We start from the raw sequence: 17,188 nt of genomic DNA, 5'->3' as shown, positions 1-17,188 counted from the left end.
AGCACTGTTACAACTTAGATGAGAGATCAAGTTTCCTTCCACATTAACTTGTTAGTGTCTGCTGTTAAACACAGTTAAAGGCATTCTAACTAATGGCACAGAACAGTGAGTCTGTTGTGCTAAAAAAAAATCAGGAAAGGGGCACATGGTTGGCTCAATAGGTAGAACATGTAGCTCTCGATCTCAGGGTCATGAGGTTGAGGCCCACACTGGGTGCAGAGATTGCTTAAATAAACGAACTTTTTTTAAAAAAATCACAAAAGAAATGGAATGTGTAACCATACAGGAAATTCGAGCCATGCTGTGACAGCCAAACCTTGTAATCTTGGGAGTCCATGAAGAGAAAGCCTTTACTAAAGGAATGCCTCTCCTTAGCAGCCCTACCCCTGCCAGGATTCCTCTCCAAGAACTCTCAAGTCTAAGCCCAAAAGGTAAAGAAAGGAAAATGGTAAGGTAATGCTCTCCTTAAGCATCAAGGGGTCACTGACAGGCAGAGAGGAGGATGCTGAATGATGGAAGCAAGCCCTGTTCAAAGCACATCCTGAGGTCTTTGATGAACTAGATTTCAGCAACCTCTTCTACCCAAATCCTGGCAGTGCTAAATCCTTGCTCAATGACGTGAATTTGAACATGAGGATTTCTCTGAAACCCAGTATTTTCTCTGGTTGGAAAGCAAACCTTGCTGGAAAGTCCATAGCTCAGAAAGCCGATGTTTCTCTAAACAGCTGGGGGTAGGTCCAGATTTTGGTCTGATACCTATCATGAATGCAACAGTGATATCAAAGTTTATATCCTCCAAAGTGACTGGGATACCAGGCCTATCTCCTGGGTAGGGAGACAATGCTAACCCCAAGCTCCAGAGAGATGATCAGAGAAACAACTGTTACTAAGGTAGCATGAATAACAAGTACTGGAAAAGGCTGAGTCTGATGTGGATAATCCCACATCCCCATCCCTCACAACCTGCTAGCAGCTCTAGCTCACTTCATCTAAAAATCAAACTGTCTTCCTACAAATCTGTTACCATTCATGATTTTCTCAGGGACTACCCTTCTCTATCATCCCTGTAATCCATACTGAAATAATCTTTGACTTCTTTTTCACCAAAGAGAAAGTCAGTCGATTACCAAGATTAGACTTCTGTGTAACTACCTACATAACCACACCCTCCCTCTGCCATAATTACCACCAACCCAGTCTACCAAAGATTTCTGCCTATGAATTTCCTAGTACCAGGATGATCCCTTTATATCCCTGTATTCCCAGCCCAAAAGCTCTCATTATGTTCCTCAGTGCCCTCTCATGTAGTCTCGACCCCACCTTCCCTTATAACATCCCACCTCCATACATACATATATACACAAACCTGCTCCGTTCAGGTAAAGGAAAGTGACCAGTGGTAACAGCCAACATTCACTAAGTACTTCTGGGCCAGATACTACACTAAATATTTTACAACTACCATCTCTCCCTTAATACTAACAGTCTCCGCTCTAAAAGGTAAGTGCTATCACCATCTCCGTGTTACATAAGGAAATGGGACAATTATAAAGGTTGTGTAATTTATGCAGGGTTTCACAGCTAATTATTAGTGGCCATGCAATTCAAACTCTTGATGCATCTGGTTAGAGTACTTTACTCAACTGTCACATGACATTATATCCCAAATTGACCAGCCTTGCAGGGAATTATCAGTTAACTTACATCATGTCCTTCCTCTTGCCAGTATCACCTGCAAAAGACCACTTGAAAAGAGTGAAGGCCACATCCAGTTGGAAGAGTTTCCCATGACTAAACATCAAGTAAGATGTTGTAGTCACATTTTTGATCCATTCCACACTTAAGACCAAGCTCCCAAGCACCCCTTCTGCAGATGCCTCACAGTACATACCCGTCCTCATTCAGTACAACCCAAAACAAATGCTGACGACACATGAACTGCACATAGCTGGCTTGGCCTACCAGGTCGTTTATGCAGTTAATTTACAAGGTGACACCAAGTTAAGACAAGTAAAGTTCCAGCTTGGATGCCTTCATCTCCCTCCCCTAAATCCTGATTCACTGGGCTGCCAAAGCTCAAAAGGGTTTGGGGTAGGGAATAGCTTGGTTATGGGAATAGCTGCTATGGTTGGCCCAGCAGATGGGCAAGGGGAAGGTTTCACTTCTTCACAATCTGAATGACATCCTCGTCCTCCAACGTATGATCTTTACCCACTTTTTGAGGATTGTGTTTCACAGAGAGACCCCAGACCAGAGCGCTGTATGGAAGGGGGAAAAAAAAAAAAGTCAGTGTAAATAATCACCTAGCTTCTACCCTAGCTACCAGGGTGTCACCTTTCTGCTTAGATTTAGCATTCCACCTCTTAAGAACCCTAGGCTTGCAACATCCCCTCACCCCAGTCAATGACTACATTCAAAGCCCATAGGTATTAGCTTCCCCAGCAGTATGGCACAATGGAGCCTTCACATACAAAGTAGCAAAGACTTCTGGAAGTTGTGTGGTTTCTCTTGTTCCAGAGTCAATTTAGGAAAGTCAAAGAGAAAAAACACAAATGAGAAATATAACAAGACTATCTTAAAATTAAAAGAAGAAAGCATGGATTATAGAAAAATACTCTAAAATAATTCAGATTAGAAAGTCTTATGGTGTCAGTTATAGATTGCCTCAGAACACCAATTTTTATTGGATCTATTTAAGCCATCAGTGGGTACTCAGAAATATAGGACCTCCCTCCTTAGCCTTGCTAGGAAGATTCTCTCTCCCTTCCAAGACACCATAACTGGTATGTTCTCCAGACTTTTTTTTTTTTTTGGAATTTATGAAAGTAATTTTTTTAAAGATTTTATTTATTTGAGAGGGAGAAAGAAAGTAAATGAGAACACAGCAGCAGGGGGAGGGAGAAGCAGACTGAGCCAGCAATTTTTTTTTTTTTATCTATAGGCCTCCCATACTATGTTATGTTAGTGATGGACACTGAGACCTGCCTCACAAAGGCTAAGAACTATGTACCAAGGGATAGAAAATGGTGGCCACACCATTTGTTGCCTTTGCAACAAAACATCTTTAAAAACCTATGCTCTGGGGCATCTGGGTGGCACAGTTGGTTAAGTGTTCGACTCTTGATTTTGGCTCAGGTCATGATCTCAGGGATGTGGGATAGAGCCCAACATAGGGCTCCATGCCCCTCAACCCCCAAGCATGTGCTCTCTTCCCCAATCTCTAAAATAAACAAATCTAAAAAAATAATAATAATAATAACCTATGTTCCAAAAAGAAATCATTGAACAAGATTTCACTTTGCAAAAAACAAAAACAAAAAACAAAAAATAGGTAACAGGAACAAATACAAAAGCATTTATAAGACATAAAATTTTCAATGCACTAATAAGGTAAATGCAAGGTAACTATTTTATAATCTTAAACCAGAAAACTAGCTGGTTTTTTTAAAAGATTTTATTTATTTATTTGACAGAGAGAGCACAAGTAGGGGTAGCAGTAAAAGGAGAATGAGAAGCAGGTTCCCAGGGAGTCCGATGTAGGGCTTGATCCCAGGACCCTGGGATCTTGACCTGAGCCAAAGGCAGACGCTTAACCATTTGAGCCACCGAGGTGCCCCTAGTTTTGTCTTTTTTTTATTATAAAGATTATTATTTTTTTAAAGATTTTATTTGAGAGAGAGACAGCATGAGAGGGGTGAGGGTCAGATGGCGAAGCAGGCTCCCTGCTGAGCCAGGAGACTGATGCAGAACACAATCCCAGGCCTCCAGGATCATAACCTGAACTGAAGGCAATTGCTCAACCAACCAAAATGATGTGAATCTTGTAACACAGAAAACACATAGCCACCCAGGCACTCCAAGATTATTTATTTACTTGAGAAAGAGAGAGCATGCTAGAGAGAGAACATGAGCACATGAGCAGGGGGAGGGGAGAGGGAGAAGCAGACTTCCTGCTGAGCAGGGAGCCCAATTCGGGACTTAGTCCCAGGACCCTCGGATCATGACTCAAGCTGAAAGCAGACATTACCTACTGAGCCACCCAGGCACCCGAAAAACTAGTTTTTAGCAATCATATTCAGTGCCTGCAGTAACATCAGTGCCTCCCATTTTGTTGATGGCAATGTAAATAGGTCCAGCCCTTTTGGAGCAATGCAGCAAAATATACCAGAGACCATATTATCATGAATCCTGGATTAAAGAAATTAAAAGGGAAAGGTCTGTGTGTGAAGACAAGAAAACTATGTAAAGTAACAATAAATAGGAAAAATGGGATTATAAAATGATGTGAATCTTGTAACAGAGAAAACACATAGTAAATGATCAAAGGACATGTGCCTGTAATTCAAGGACACAAACAGAATACAACAAGGACAGATGTTGTAATTAGCAGGTCTAAAGCTGAAAATTTTTTCTATTAAGATAGTTAAAATGTTATTTGTTCCATAATTTAAAAAAACAAAACAAAAAACAGGAAAATAGTTACCAAATAAAATTCCATTTGCTTTGAAATGTCTTTTCTTCAAAATATTTTTCTCCCTTCTCATTTAATTCCTTCATTAACTTACAGTTCTAGAGGCTTAGAAACGTGTTCTGCCACCATGGAAGGCAAGACTTATATAGAAATCTATGAAGTTTAGCTAACTTCACAAGACTCTCCTTCGCTGATTCAAGTATATGCCAAAATGTAAAGGTCTAAGGTTAGTGGAAATTAGCACGTGGAATACAGTTGTTTTAGATCAAAGGAATGTAAGATAAAGGTCTTCACTCTTTCTTAGGATAAGAGAAGTATTTCTTAGGATTAGAAACAAATATTTTTTTAAAGTTTTTATCTTAATTCCAGTTAACAGTGTTACACTAGTTTTGGGTGTACAATATAGTGATTCAACATGTATCACCCAGTGTTCATATCAATTGTGATCCCCATCACCCCTTTCACCCATTCCCCCAACCACCAACCACTATAGAGAACAAACCATCAGTTTGTTCTCTATAGTTAAAGAGTCTGTTTCTTATTTCCTCTTTTTATGCCCCCGTTTGCTCATTTGTTTCTTAAATTCCACATATGAGTAAAATCATATGCTATTTGTCTTTCTCTGACTGATTTCACTCAGCATTATACTCTCTAGCTCCCTCCATGTCGTTGCAAATAACAAGATTTCATTCTTTTTTATGGCTGAATAATATCCTATTGTGTGTACATATACCACATCTTTCTATCCATTCACCAAGCGATAGAAAAAAATTGTTCTACAGTGGTTACGTGAGCTGATAATGTCAGAAGAGTGGTTAAGGGATATAAGGAAACCCCTTGTACTCTTTTTTCAACTTTTCTGTAAGTCTAAAATTAGCTCAGGGGTGCCTGGGTGGCTCAGCGGGTTGAGCATCAAACTCTTGGTTTAGGCTCAGGTCATGGTCTCAGGGTCGTGGGATCAAGCCCTATGTCAGGCTCCGTATTCAGTAAGGAGTCTATTTGAGATTCCCTCTCTCTTTGCCCTGTCCCCACACATATGTACATGCACACTCTCTCACAGATAAACCTTTAGAAAAATAAATCAAAGTAAATAAAATTAGCTCAATGAGTTCAAAATAAGGTGTCAGAAATTTTTTTTTTCAGCCTGTATCAGCAATGAAAGTATATGAAGGAGATTTAGGGGCATTAAAGCATGCTTAAGGTTTAGAAGGGGTCTCAGTACCCACTGGAGGCCAGTAAGATGCTGTCAAGAAGAATTAACATTCGTTCACTCTTGTCAGCCCACCTGACCTGACAAGGCTTCTAGAGCACTTCCTGCTCCAACTTGGCATGGTTTTAGAAAGACACTGCAGAGTTCTACCCAAGCAAGCATTTTTGCAACTCCTCTGAAGCCATTTTCTTTAATGGTACCCCAAGAATTGCTAGTTATTGGAATCAGGAGCTCATAGGGAAAAGAAGGCACTACATGTCCATGATACTTACTATTTAAATTCTTTGATAAGGTTTTTGTGAATCTTCATGCAAAAATCTTCCACTGTAGTCCTAGAGTAAGGCAGCACCACTGGAGATGTATAATCTGGCAACTGGCCTTTGGGTTTGGTGTAACTAGAACAGAGAGGAAGCAGAGGTTGCCTACTTCTTAGAATGTTCCATGTATTAAATGCAAATCAACCCTCCATCACCCCTGAAAAGTTCATAGATAACCTCCAATTAAGGAAGAAAGTGTCCTCAATATGGCCTAGCAGATAACAGAAATTTACTTATTTATATCTCCAAAAAGAGACAAATTAGGTCAATGAGCTCCAGACAGTATCCTTTTAGGATAGTCTGGTTTAATTCCTACAGTAATATGACCCTTTCTACTAAGACTTACATCCTCACTAGTTTCAGATAGTCCCAGATCTTTTCCAATAGGTCATCAAAATTCCAGCGATGATGGGCAGAAATGGGTACACAGTGAGGCACCTTATAGATGATATCCAATTCCTCAATGGAAATCTGATCTATCTTATTCAACACGTAGATACAAGGTATATAAACTCTACAGAAGTAAAAGAAAAACAGGACATTAGTCTGGAGCTGTGGACAAGACTCTCTGTGAATATCAGCATCCCCTGACCCAGGACCCCAAATCATAGACTTGAAAAACGTAAGAGTCAGATCAACCCCTCAACCCCACCCCCAAAAAGGCTTCCTATCAAAGTAAGGCAGAATATCCAAAAAGTGAACTATGAGTTGAAAAGTAACAAAACTCAGGCCCAAGTCTGAGCCATGCAGCTAACTGAGAGGTATCATAAGGAACACAAGCTTTGGAATCACAGAATCAATCTACTCCCAGCTCTGTCACTTCCTAGATCTAAATCCCTTGGGCAAGTCTGAGAGTCAATTTCCCACAAAGCTGTTTTATATCCCGTAAGTGTAAATATATTTGAACAATATATTTCATGAAAATTTTTTTAAAATAAAAAACATAACAACTAACAATGTCACAATCCTAATGTCCATATCAATACAGCAGCTAAGGATACTAGTAATTTATAGCAAGCCACAACTTTTCAGGCTTCAATTGCCTCCACTTATACAATGCCTAACACAAAGAATTGCCTTTGTTTGTTTTCAAATGAGAATCAAATAAATCTATCAAATAAAAAAGAACAAATGAATAGGAAAACAACTGAAGAATATTATGCTCAAATGCCAAAAAATTTTAACAGTGGCTTACATTATTATTTGATTTAAAATACTAATAATTTTTCATGGAATAGGGCTTCAGCTACACACTTTTAGGTTACCCTTAGAAAGAACAGATACAGCCCAGCAAACTCTGAGTTCTTTACAATAGCAAATAGGATTTCTCAGATGGATTAATTCTGAGAGTAGACTGAAAACTGCTCTCTTCCACCATCACGTGACACAGCTTAGGGAAAGGCCTACTTCACAGCACGTAACAGAAGTGGAGAATTTGACCACTTCTGGTCAAATTTCAGACCAAAGAAGAATGTTAGAAATCAAAACCAACCCTTCGATTTACAGCTAACAAAACCAAGGCCCACTATTATTTGAGATAGTAGCACAGCCAGTTAGAATCAATGTCTTCCAGCTTAATAATCCAATACTGTTTCCACTACAAGACTTCAAATTCAAACCTGGGCATCAGACTGTACACTTAATCACACCTGTTTCCTTCCACCACATCGATGAGGTCATCTGCTGTGGCATCACTCCGCAGCGTCACATCAGCATTGTGAATTTTGTATTCGGCCAGAATGCTCTTCACAGTTTCAGCATCCAGCTCACTCTGAGGGCACTGCATGTGCACAGAAGACAGTAAGTGGTCACAGAGCAAAAAAAATCTCCCAAAAGTATCAGCATGCCTGGATAATCCTAAAGTACAAATTCATTTCTAAAGTCTGTTATTCTCGATGAGAGTAACCGACTTTCATCAAGTAATACCTGAAAACTAATAATCTTTCCAAACTCAAGTGAAGGTGCTGTGGGCTGAATCACTCCCACCCAAATTCGTATGTTGAACCCCTAACCCCAGTTATCTCAGAATGTGACCGTTAGGATTAAAGACAGCATCTTGAAAGAAGCAACTAAGTTAAAGTGAGGTCATATGGATGAACCCTAATTCAGGGGACTGACATCCTTAGAAGAAAGGGAGATTAGGATACAGACACATAGAGGAAGACCATGTGAAGACACCAGGAGAAGATAGCCATCTACAAACCAAGTCGAGGCCTCAGAAGAAACCAACTCTGCTCATACCTTGATCTCAGATACCTAGTGCCTCCAGAATTAAGACATATTAAATTTCTGTTCTTTAAGCCACCCGATCTATGATACTTTATTATGGTAGCCTTAGCAAACAAATAAAGAATACTAAATGTTCACACACACACACACACACACACACACGAAAGAATACTAAATGGTCAAATTCAACCATTATAACAGGATAATGAGAAAGATCTTCTGGGCAGGACAGCTTAACTCTGTGCTAGTCATATCACCTGGACCTCTGAATGTTAAATGTTCTATAATGAGAAGCAAGCAGAAGCGGATAGAGTTGATCACTCCTCCAATCTAAAACAGTTTTTTACTTGACTTCCAAGATTCCAAACTCTCCTGGTTTTCCTCCTTCTTCGTCTAAAAAAACCTTATCTGCTGATTCTTCCCAACTCTCAACCTATAATCACTGGAGGGGGACCATAAGACTCAATCTCTGAACTTCTTTTTCTATTTATACTCATTTACTAGTTATCTCAGATGAGTTCATGGCTCTAGAGTTGCTATTCACCAAATTTATACCTCCAGCCTAGATAATTCCTCATATGCCTGTCTGATCATACTTGGGTGTCTAGCATCTCAAACTCAATACCCTTATCTTCCCCGCCCCTCCAATCTTATCCTATTCAAAGTCTTACCATTTTAGTAATTGTAAGTCCTACCAGCTACTTTCAAAATCTTTTGATAATCAACCACTTTTCATCTCTCCCACTATTACAACTCTGGTCCGAGAAACATCACTTCTTGATTGGCTTATTGCAATAAACTCTTAAATGGCTTCTTTGCTTCTGTTCTTCTGTTCTTAACCCAATCCAATCTATTCTCAACAAACAGCTAGAATGATTCCACCAAAACCTAAATCAAATCATGTTCACTCCATTGACAGGAACCCAACCAAGAATTAACCATCTCCTAAAAAGTAAAAGCACATATGTTCTGACTTTATCTCCTACCACTGTCCTACTTGCTCACTCTGCTGTTCCTCAAACATCCAAAGGCATGCTCTACCTCAGGGCTTTGCACTTGGATATTCCCTCTATATGGAATGCTCTTTCCCAAGATAGACCTTCTGTTCACCCCTTCACATCACCTTAGTGAAGACTTCTCTAGTCAATTCTCCCACCAACACTCTCCATCCCTTTTCCTAGTTTATTTTTGGCCTTAGATTTAACATCATCTAATATATCATATTAACTCATTAATTTTGTTCACTACTTTTCCACATAGAATATAAGGAAAGATTTTTGCCTATTTTGCTCTCCATTCCAACCTATCCCTCTGTCCAAGAAGAGCCTAAAACAATGCTTGGCTCATGGTGCGCACCCTATAAACCTGCACTGAATGAATGAAAACACATTAGCAGCCATCTACTTCATGTAAGCATTAAAACTGGTCTATAAAGAAAAAAATAATAATAAAAATAAAACTGGTCTATATTTCCATATCACACCAAATAAATATCCCAAAAGAAGAAATGAAGTTAAGTCTGAGACTGATTCTTGTCCTACTCTGAAAAGTTAGAAGGTCATTGTGTTACCTCTGTTAGGGCTGGCAGAAGCCAGGTAATTTCCAAAGGTCAAAATCCCTGTGCCTCAATTCACTCTTGACCCCAGTCCCTTCAGCAGCCTGCCCCATATCATCTCCACTTACAGTGGCCGTGAGATTAATGCCTCCTTTATCCTTCTTCTTAAAGCCAATGTTGGGGGGTTTGCTGTTCAAGCGAATGCCAAAACCTTCCAGCTCATTTTCAATTATCTTTTTATGTCCCAAGGGTTTCAAGACATCCAGAACAATCAGGATCAAGTTACATGTTCGGGCCACTGAAGAATGGAAAAAATAATTCATATCCAAGCAAAGTTCACTAAAAACTTATCTAAGCCAAATACTCAAAAGCTGACTAGGGTGGGGGGCAGTGGAGTTCCATTAAGACAAAGGATTTTTTTTTATAAATACACAAACATACATGAAGTTCTTAAAGTTACAAAGTCTATGCCAGAAATCAATTTGCAATGTGTGCCTCATTTTTCCACTGGTATATCTAGATGTGTTAACTTCCAGATACACTAGCTGAAAAACAAATCAGAATGAAGGTAAGAACCGAGCACTAACCTAAATCCCTGAAAAAGTTTAGAAAGATTTAAAACAGATTCTAAAAACATAAGACTTTATGCTTGGCAAATTCATAGTCAACTTATTATCAGCGTAATTATATATATATACACAAACATATATATCATATACATATTACATATATATTATCAGTGTAATTTACAAAAAAACAAATTGTGCCATGTTAAGCATATGGTTTAAAGACAAATGTATACACCTATAATAACCACCACAGGGAAGTATGAGAACATTTCCATCACCTCTGAAATCAATCTTCCTCTTGATTCCCAATCACTGATCTGCGTCACTAACCTATCACCACAGGTTAGTTTACATTTTTAAAAATTTCATATAAATGGAATTATACAAAATATAGTCTTGTGTGCCTGGCTCTTTTAATTTAGCATAATGTTTCTGATATTCATCCATGAATTACCCTAATACATAATTCTATAAACAGCTAAATGAATAATTTAATATAAGGATAGAATAAAAATAGTTTCAAACATGAAAAGACAAAAATTTACCTATCATTTATCCTTTTCCTGGAAGTTTACTAAAGATTGTGCTTCAGGAAAACATGAAAATGACCCCAAAAGACACTGACTCCAGGAAATAGGGGAGCCCACAAAAAGACATAGAAGAGAGCCTCATATTGATTGCCATGCAAAAAATCTGTAGCTGCACTGTGCAATACAGACTCATGGGGCTACTTAAACTAACTAAAATAAAATAAAATTTGAAATTCAGTTTCTCAATCACACTAGTCTCATTTAAAGCACTCCCAATAACCACACATGCCTAGGGGCTACCATTGTGGAGAACACAGAGTTAGACCATTTCCTCTACTGGACAGTGCTGCAACCGATCCAGATTAAAAGCAAGAAGACAGGGTATACAAGGGTACTGTCAGGGTTTGGGGAAAGAACGGACTCAGTTAGACTGATTTGGAGCTATATTTAACTATCTAGGAAAATACTGACTAATAGGCATTTGATCTGTTAGGACATTTGAAAAATATTAGCAAACACAGAAAAGTAAATTAAAAAAAGAAACAATCATTAAGTCCATGAAAATTTTAAAAACAGACTTCAAGAGAAAAGAATTAGCATTGAACAAAAGTTACATATTCATTAGATGATAATGTAAACTATGACTGGTAAGTTAACTAAAAACTGTGATATAATTTATTTGAAAGGAGGGGGCAAGCTGGCTCAGTCAGTGGAGCATGTGACTCTTGATCTAGGGGTTGCTCAGTCTGAGCCTCATGTTGGATGCAGAGATTACTTAAAATTAAAATTGAAAAAAAAAAAATGGGGGGACCTGGGTGTCTCAGTTGGTCAAGCAACTGCCTTTGGCTCAGGTCATGGACCCAGGATCCTGGGATAGAGCCCCGCATTGCACTGGACACCCTGCTTGGCAGGGAGCCTGCTTCTCCTTCTGCCCCTCTCCCTGCTCATGCTCTCTCAATAATTAAATAAATCTTCAAAAAAGAAATGAGAAAAAAGGTATAGAGGAGAGCTAATTCTCCACCATAACATGAAACCAATAAATGACATCTAAAATTAATTAATCATGAAATAACAATATAAGCATAATATATGAAAATATGAAGTGAGTAACAAAAGGAAGAGTTGAAGAGTTGATAACAGTTGCCAATGGGGAATAACTGGAGGTGAGGAAAAGTGGAAAAGCAGATTGTTGCAATTTATGATGACCCTTTTATATTTTACTTGAAGTAAAAGAAGAAAAGAAGGCAAGGCATGAATAGGAGTCAGGAAACCCAAGTTCTAGTTCTGAATTGGCCACAACTAGGGCAACAATGGACTGAAGCACTTCACTTCTCCCATCCTTAGTGTTTCTCCTCAAATGGAGATGTGGACTTACTTTCTGAAATCCCTTCAAGTTCTGACATCCTACTCCAGTAAGAAGTCAGGTAAAACTATGCCCTTCATTGTGGTAAACTCTCGAAAGTCCAAGAATCCCCAACTAAAGGAACAGTACCCAATAAAGGGATGATATCCCAGGATGGTGGCTCTGGACCACTCACCTGCAATGACCTGACGGCCTCTACCTTTCCCATCCTTGGCACCCTCAATGATACCCGGAAGATCCAGGAGCTGCAAGATTAAGGATAGGATAAAGAAGAGAAGGGAAAAAGAAGTCATAAATCTGAACAAACAGAATGATTTCAAGTATCCAAAGTATAAAAGATCCAAATCCAACCTTCTTTATGAGTGTACTATGCACTTAAATGTCAGTTTTCTTATATACTTTTTAGTAAGTTTTTTATGTATTTTACCTAGTTTAAAATGCCTAACAGGGGCACCTGGGTGGCTCATTGGATTAAAGCCTCTGCCTTGGGCTCAGGTCATGATCCCAGGAGCCCCACATCGGGCTCTCTGCTCTGCAGGGAGCCTGCTTCCTCCTCTCTCTCTCTCTCTGCCTGCCTCTCTGCCTGCTTGTGATCTCTGTCTGTCAAATAAATAAATAATAATTTTTTAAAAAATAAATAAATAAATAAAAACAAAATGTCCAACAACCCTGAGATAAGGATATTAGCTGAGATTCACAGAGGTTAAGCGATTTGCCCAAAATCGCAATCCTAATAAATCAAGTAAGATTGTAACTCACATTTTGAGGACCAAACCCATTATTCTACAATTATTATCTTCTAGGGGCGCCTGGGTGGCTCAGTTAGTTAAGTGTCTGATTCTTGATTTTGACTCAGGTCACTCAGGGTTGTGAGATCCAGCCCCATGTTGGGCCCCATGCTGGGCGTGGAGACTACTTAAGACTGTCTCTCTCCCTCTGTTCCCCACCACCTCTCTAAAATAAATAAATAAATAAATTTAATATTGTATATATATATAATGTATATTTTTATTTATATATTTTATATATTAAATATATATATACACTTCTTTTCAGAGCCTCCACACCAATTCCTTACTGTGGATAATAGTTGAATCTTGATATTCACGTGATACATACTGAGAGCTTTGCAAATCCTCCAATTTACAAAAATTTCTGCATTCTTTTTTTGCTGTTGTTCTTCAATTTGTTAATTTTTAAATTTTTTTTGTTAACATATAATGTATTATTAGCTCCAGGGGTCTGCAGTCATTCTTAACCAGGCGAGCACATAATAATCACCTGTAAAACTATTAAAAATGCAGATATCCAAGATATCCAAGCCCCATCCTTACAAATTCCAGTATATGTGCTGCCAAAGCAAGCACCCATCCTTACAAATTCTAATTTGGAAGGGCAATATAGGGTTCAGATATTGATCTGTACTTCAAAAGGTTCCACGGGTGACTCTGATGTGTCCCAGTTGAAAAATGACTGTGTAACTGCCCAGAAAATGCAGTAAAGGTAAAACTTCACAGAAGTCATAGTGTATGTACATAACCATAAGAACATAAAAGCCAACTTCATAGCACACAAATCAAATGCACATCTCAGCAAAATTATAAACTATTATTTATAAACCCTTAAAGAGTCCACTGAAAACAGTTAAGAGCATATAAACGATCTGGAAATATCAAGGGTCTTCTATATGGCCAATACTGAATTATCCACATAAATGGACCAGAAACAGAGTGGCAGCTTATCAAAACATTTAAAACCAGCCTTTACTATAAGCCTATCTGACATTCCAAAAACATATTTCATGTTAAATAAACCACATGGGGGTGCCTGGCTAGCTCAGTTTGAGAAGCATTAAGACTCTTGATCTCTGAGTCTTAATAAGCCCCATGATGGGTGTAGAGATTACTTACAATGAATAAATTTTTAAAATAGCTAAATAAACCAAAATGAAAAAGAACTAATTCAGGAGGTGCTTAGTTCAATTTTTCCTTCCTACTCAAAGCTCCTCCCTATTCTTCGCTAAATAATGTTACACCTCTAAGACTAATACAACACACCAAACTGAATTACCCTTTTATAATTTACGTTGACTAGAAAAATAATAATTTTTTTAAAAGATTTTGACAGAGAGAGAGAGAGAGAGAGAGAGCAAGCACACACACAGGCAGAGCGGCGACAGAGGGAGAGGAAGAAACAGACTCTCCATTCAGCAGGGAGCAAGATATGGGGCTCGATCCCATGACCCTGGGACCAAAACCCAAGCCGAAGCAGCCTCTTTAACTGACCGAGCCACTCAGGCACCCCAGAAAGATAGTATTTTTTTTAAAAGATTTCATTTATTTATTTGACAGAGATCACAAGTAGGCAGAGACACAAGCAGAGTGAGAGAGGAGGAAACAGGCTCCCCGCCGAGAAGAGAGTCGGTTGCGGGGCTCAGTCCTAGGACCCTGGGATCATGACCTGAGCCGAAGGCAGAGGCCTCAACCCACTGAGCCACCCAGGTGCCCCGAAAGATAATAACTTTTTTTTTTTTTTTAAAGATTTTTTATTTATTTACTTGTCAGAGATAGAGGGAGAGAGAGCGAGTGAGCACAGGCAGACAGAGAGGCAGGCAGAGGCAGAGGGAGAAGCAGGCTCCCTGCTGAGCAAGGAGCCCGATGTGGGACTCGATCCCAGGGTGCTGGGATCATGACCTGAGCGGAAGGCAGCTGTCCAACCAATGAGCCACCCAGGCGTCCCAGATAATAACTTTTTTAAAAAAGAAAGATAATAGATTTACAGTAGAGAAATCCTGCAGATACCACCAACTGATGGATGTCAACATCACCAATTAAGACATATAACATCATGAATCCTGTAAGATGCATTGAGGACACACCATCATTTCATTGTATTCTTGACAAAATACATAATACCTCAATCTAATTGTGAGAAAACATCTGATAAACCCAAACTAAGGGACATTCTACAAAACAACTAATCAATACTCTTTAAGTGTCAAGGTCTTAAAAACAACTAATCAATACTCTTTTAAGTGTCAAGGTCTTAAAGGATAGGACTGAGTAACTATCACACATGGCAGGAGAATAAGGATGAATAAACACAACATAGGATGATCCCAGATAAAATCTTAGAAAAGGACATTGGTGGGAAAATTGGTAAAAATCTGAATAAAGTCTGTAGTTTAGTGACTATTCCAGCAATGTTAATCTATTCCTGCTAATTCTCCTGTGATTAGGTAGGATATTCACATAAGCGGCAGCAACATGAATGATACAATAAACCTCAAAATAATGATGCTGAATTTAAGAAGCCACCTAAAACAGAGTACATTTATATTTACACATGGTCTTATTTATGTAAAACTCAACATGTAAACTAATCTGTAGTGATAAAATGTAGATAAGTAATTGCTTGGAGAGAAAGGGGATCAGGAGGGAAACGGCATACAGAAACTTTTGGGGATGGTGTGTTTATGATCTTGATTGTGATGATGTTTTCACTAGTATATAGCTATGTCAAAACTTAGCAAACTGTATGCTTTATCTGTAGTTTATTGTATGTGAATTATACCTCAATAAAGATGTTTGAACATAATCATCAGTTGTTCTTAGAAATTAAGTCTAGAGTCTACTTCAACTCTCCCAAAGATTCTACCATCTATTTCTAACACTCAGTAAATCCCAGTCTACTAAAAAAATATATATTACTTCTGCTTAAAAAAATACATATATACACACATATATCAGCAAAAGGCTTTAAAAGTGTATACTGAGCCTAGCTAATGTTCTCAAAAACACAAAAAAGAAAATCCACTGGATAATCTAAAACTCTGAAACCTAGAATATGGCTATAAAAGGCCATCTGAAAGAGAGAATATTAAGCTAAGAGAAAAGAGCACAGGCTTTCTATCATAACTGAAAACCGGGAAATTTATTGAAGCCCCTACAAAAGTAAAAATACAACCTAATTTAACTTTTCTTGACAGAAATAATTTTTAAAGTTACATCAAACTTTTTTTTTTTTTTAAGATTTTATTTATTTGACAGAGAGAAAGAGAGAGAGGGGGAACACAATCAGGGGGAGTGGGAAAGAGAGCAGCAGGCTTCCCACTGAGCAAGGAGCCTGATGCTGGCCGAGCCAAAGGCAGATACTTAATGACTGAGCAACCCAGGCACCCCACAGCAAACTATTTAAACATGGCAACTAAATTTCAGACAATATCAGGATGCTATGGCCGTAGACATGGAAACTAAATTTCATTCAAAAAATAACCCATGCTTTACACATCTGAATTTTATATTACAACCAAGAGACAGGAGTAGTTTTTTTTAAAATCATGAAACTGTATGATTTTAAGAATTCAATATTAAACTAACTCAAACTGAAATGCCTTTAGCGGTTAAAGCAGCTAAATGTACAAGTCAATTATTTATACAGGACAAGAGGAGTCCTAGGGACCCTAGGAAGGTGAAATTAAGCCCCATTTTAAAACTGAACATCCATTCTGCAGGCTAATATCTGCCTATGTGATAACATCAGTTTGCTTTATAACCTCCCCAGTAAGTGGTGGTTCAGTCACTACCTAAAAGACCTCCACACAGTAATTTATTACCTCAAGAGGTACCATTCCATTTTTAGGCAACTTCACTGTTAAAACCTTCCTAACAAAAAACCAGAAATTTCCCTCCTTATAATTCTTATTAAATGGTTCTAGCTTTGTATACCTCTTCATCCATGTCACAGATAATGAGTACTCTGCCACAAAACAGCTATTTAAAAAACATAAAAAAAAAAAAATTCAAAGGTGTTCATTTTCTTTTTTTTTTTTTTTTTTTTAAAGATTTTATTTATTTGTTTGACAGAACGAGATCACAGTAGGCAGAGCGGCAGGCAGAGAGAGAGGGAAGCAGGCTCCCCGCTGAGCAGAGAGCCCGATGCGGG

General features: G+C 38.4%; 1 protein-coding gene across 1 annotated transcript in view; it reads right to left on the bottom strand.

Annotated features, from left to right (window-relative positions):
- Positions 1-1,620: 1,620 nt before the first annotated feature.
- The window catches only part of DRG1 (developmentally regulated GTP binding protein 1), a 21,355-nt gene continuing 5,787 nt past the window's right edge, over positions 1,621-17,188 (bottom strand). Inside the window, exons 4-9 of the mRNA XM_059408894.1 lie at positions 12,420-12,489; positions 9,911-10,080; positions 7,648-7,778; positions 6,345-6,512; positions 5,954-6,076; positions 1,621-2,258 (exon numbers count right to left, since the gene is read on the bottom strand). Of these exons, the coding sequence (XP_059264877.1) occupies positions 2,159-2,258; positions 5,954-6,076; positions 6,345-6,512; positions 7,648-7,778; positions 9,911-10,080; positions 12,420-12,489 (762 nt within the window). The 3' untranslated portion in view covers positions 1,621-2,158. The remainder of the gene's footprint in view (positions 2,259-5,953; positions 6,077-6,344; positions 6,513-7,647; positions 7,779-9,910; positions 10,081-12,419; positions 12,490-17,188) is intronic.

This window comes from Mustela nigripes, chromosome 8 (assembly GCF_022355385.1).
Source record: "Mustela nigripes isolate SB6536 chromosome 8, MUSNIG.SB6536, whole genome shotgun sequence".
Lineage (NCBI taxonomy): Eukaryota > Metazoa > Chordata > Mammalia > Carnivora > Mustelidae > Mustela > Mustela nigripes.
Note: the sequence above shows the minus strand (reverse complement) of the source record. Positions and strands in the feature narration are given on the sequence as shown.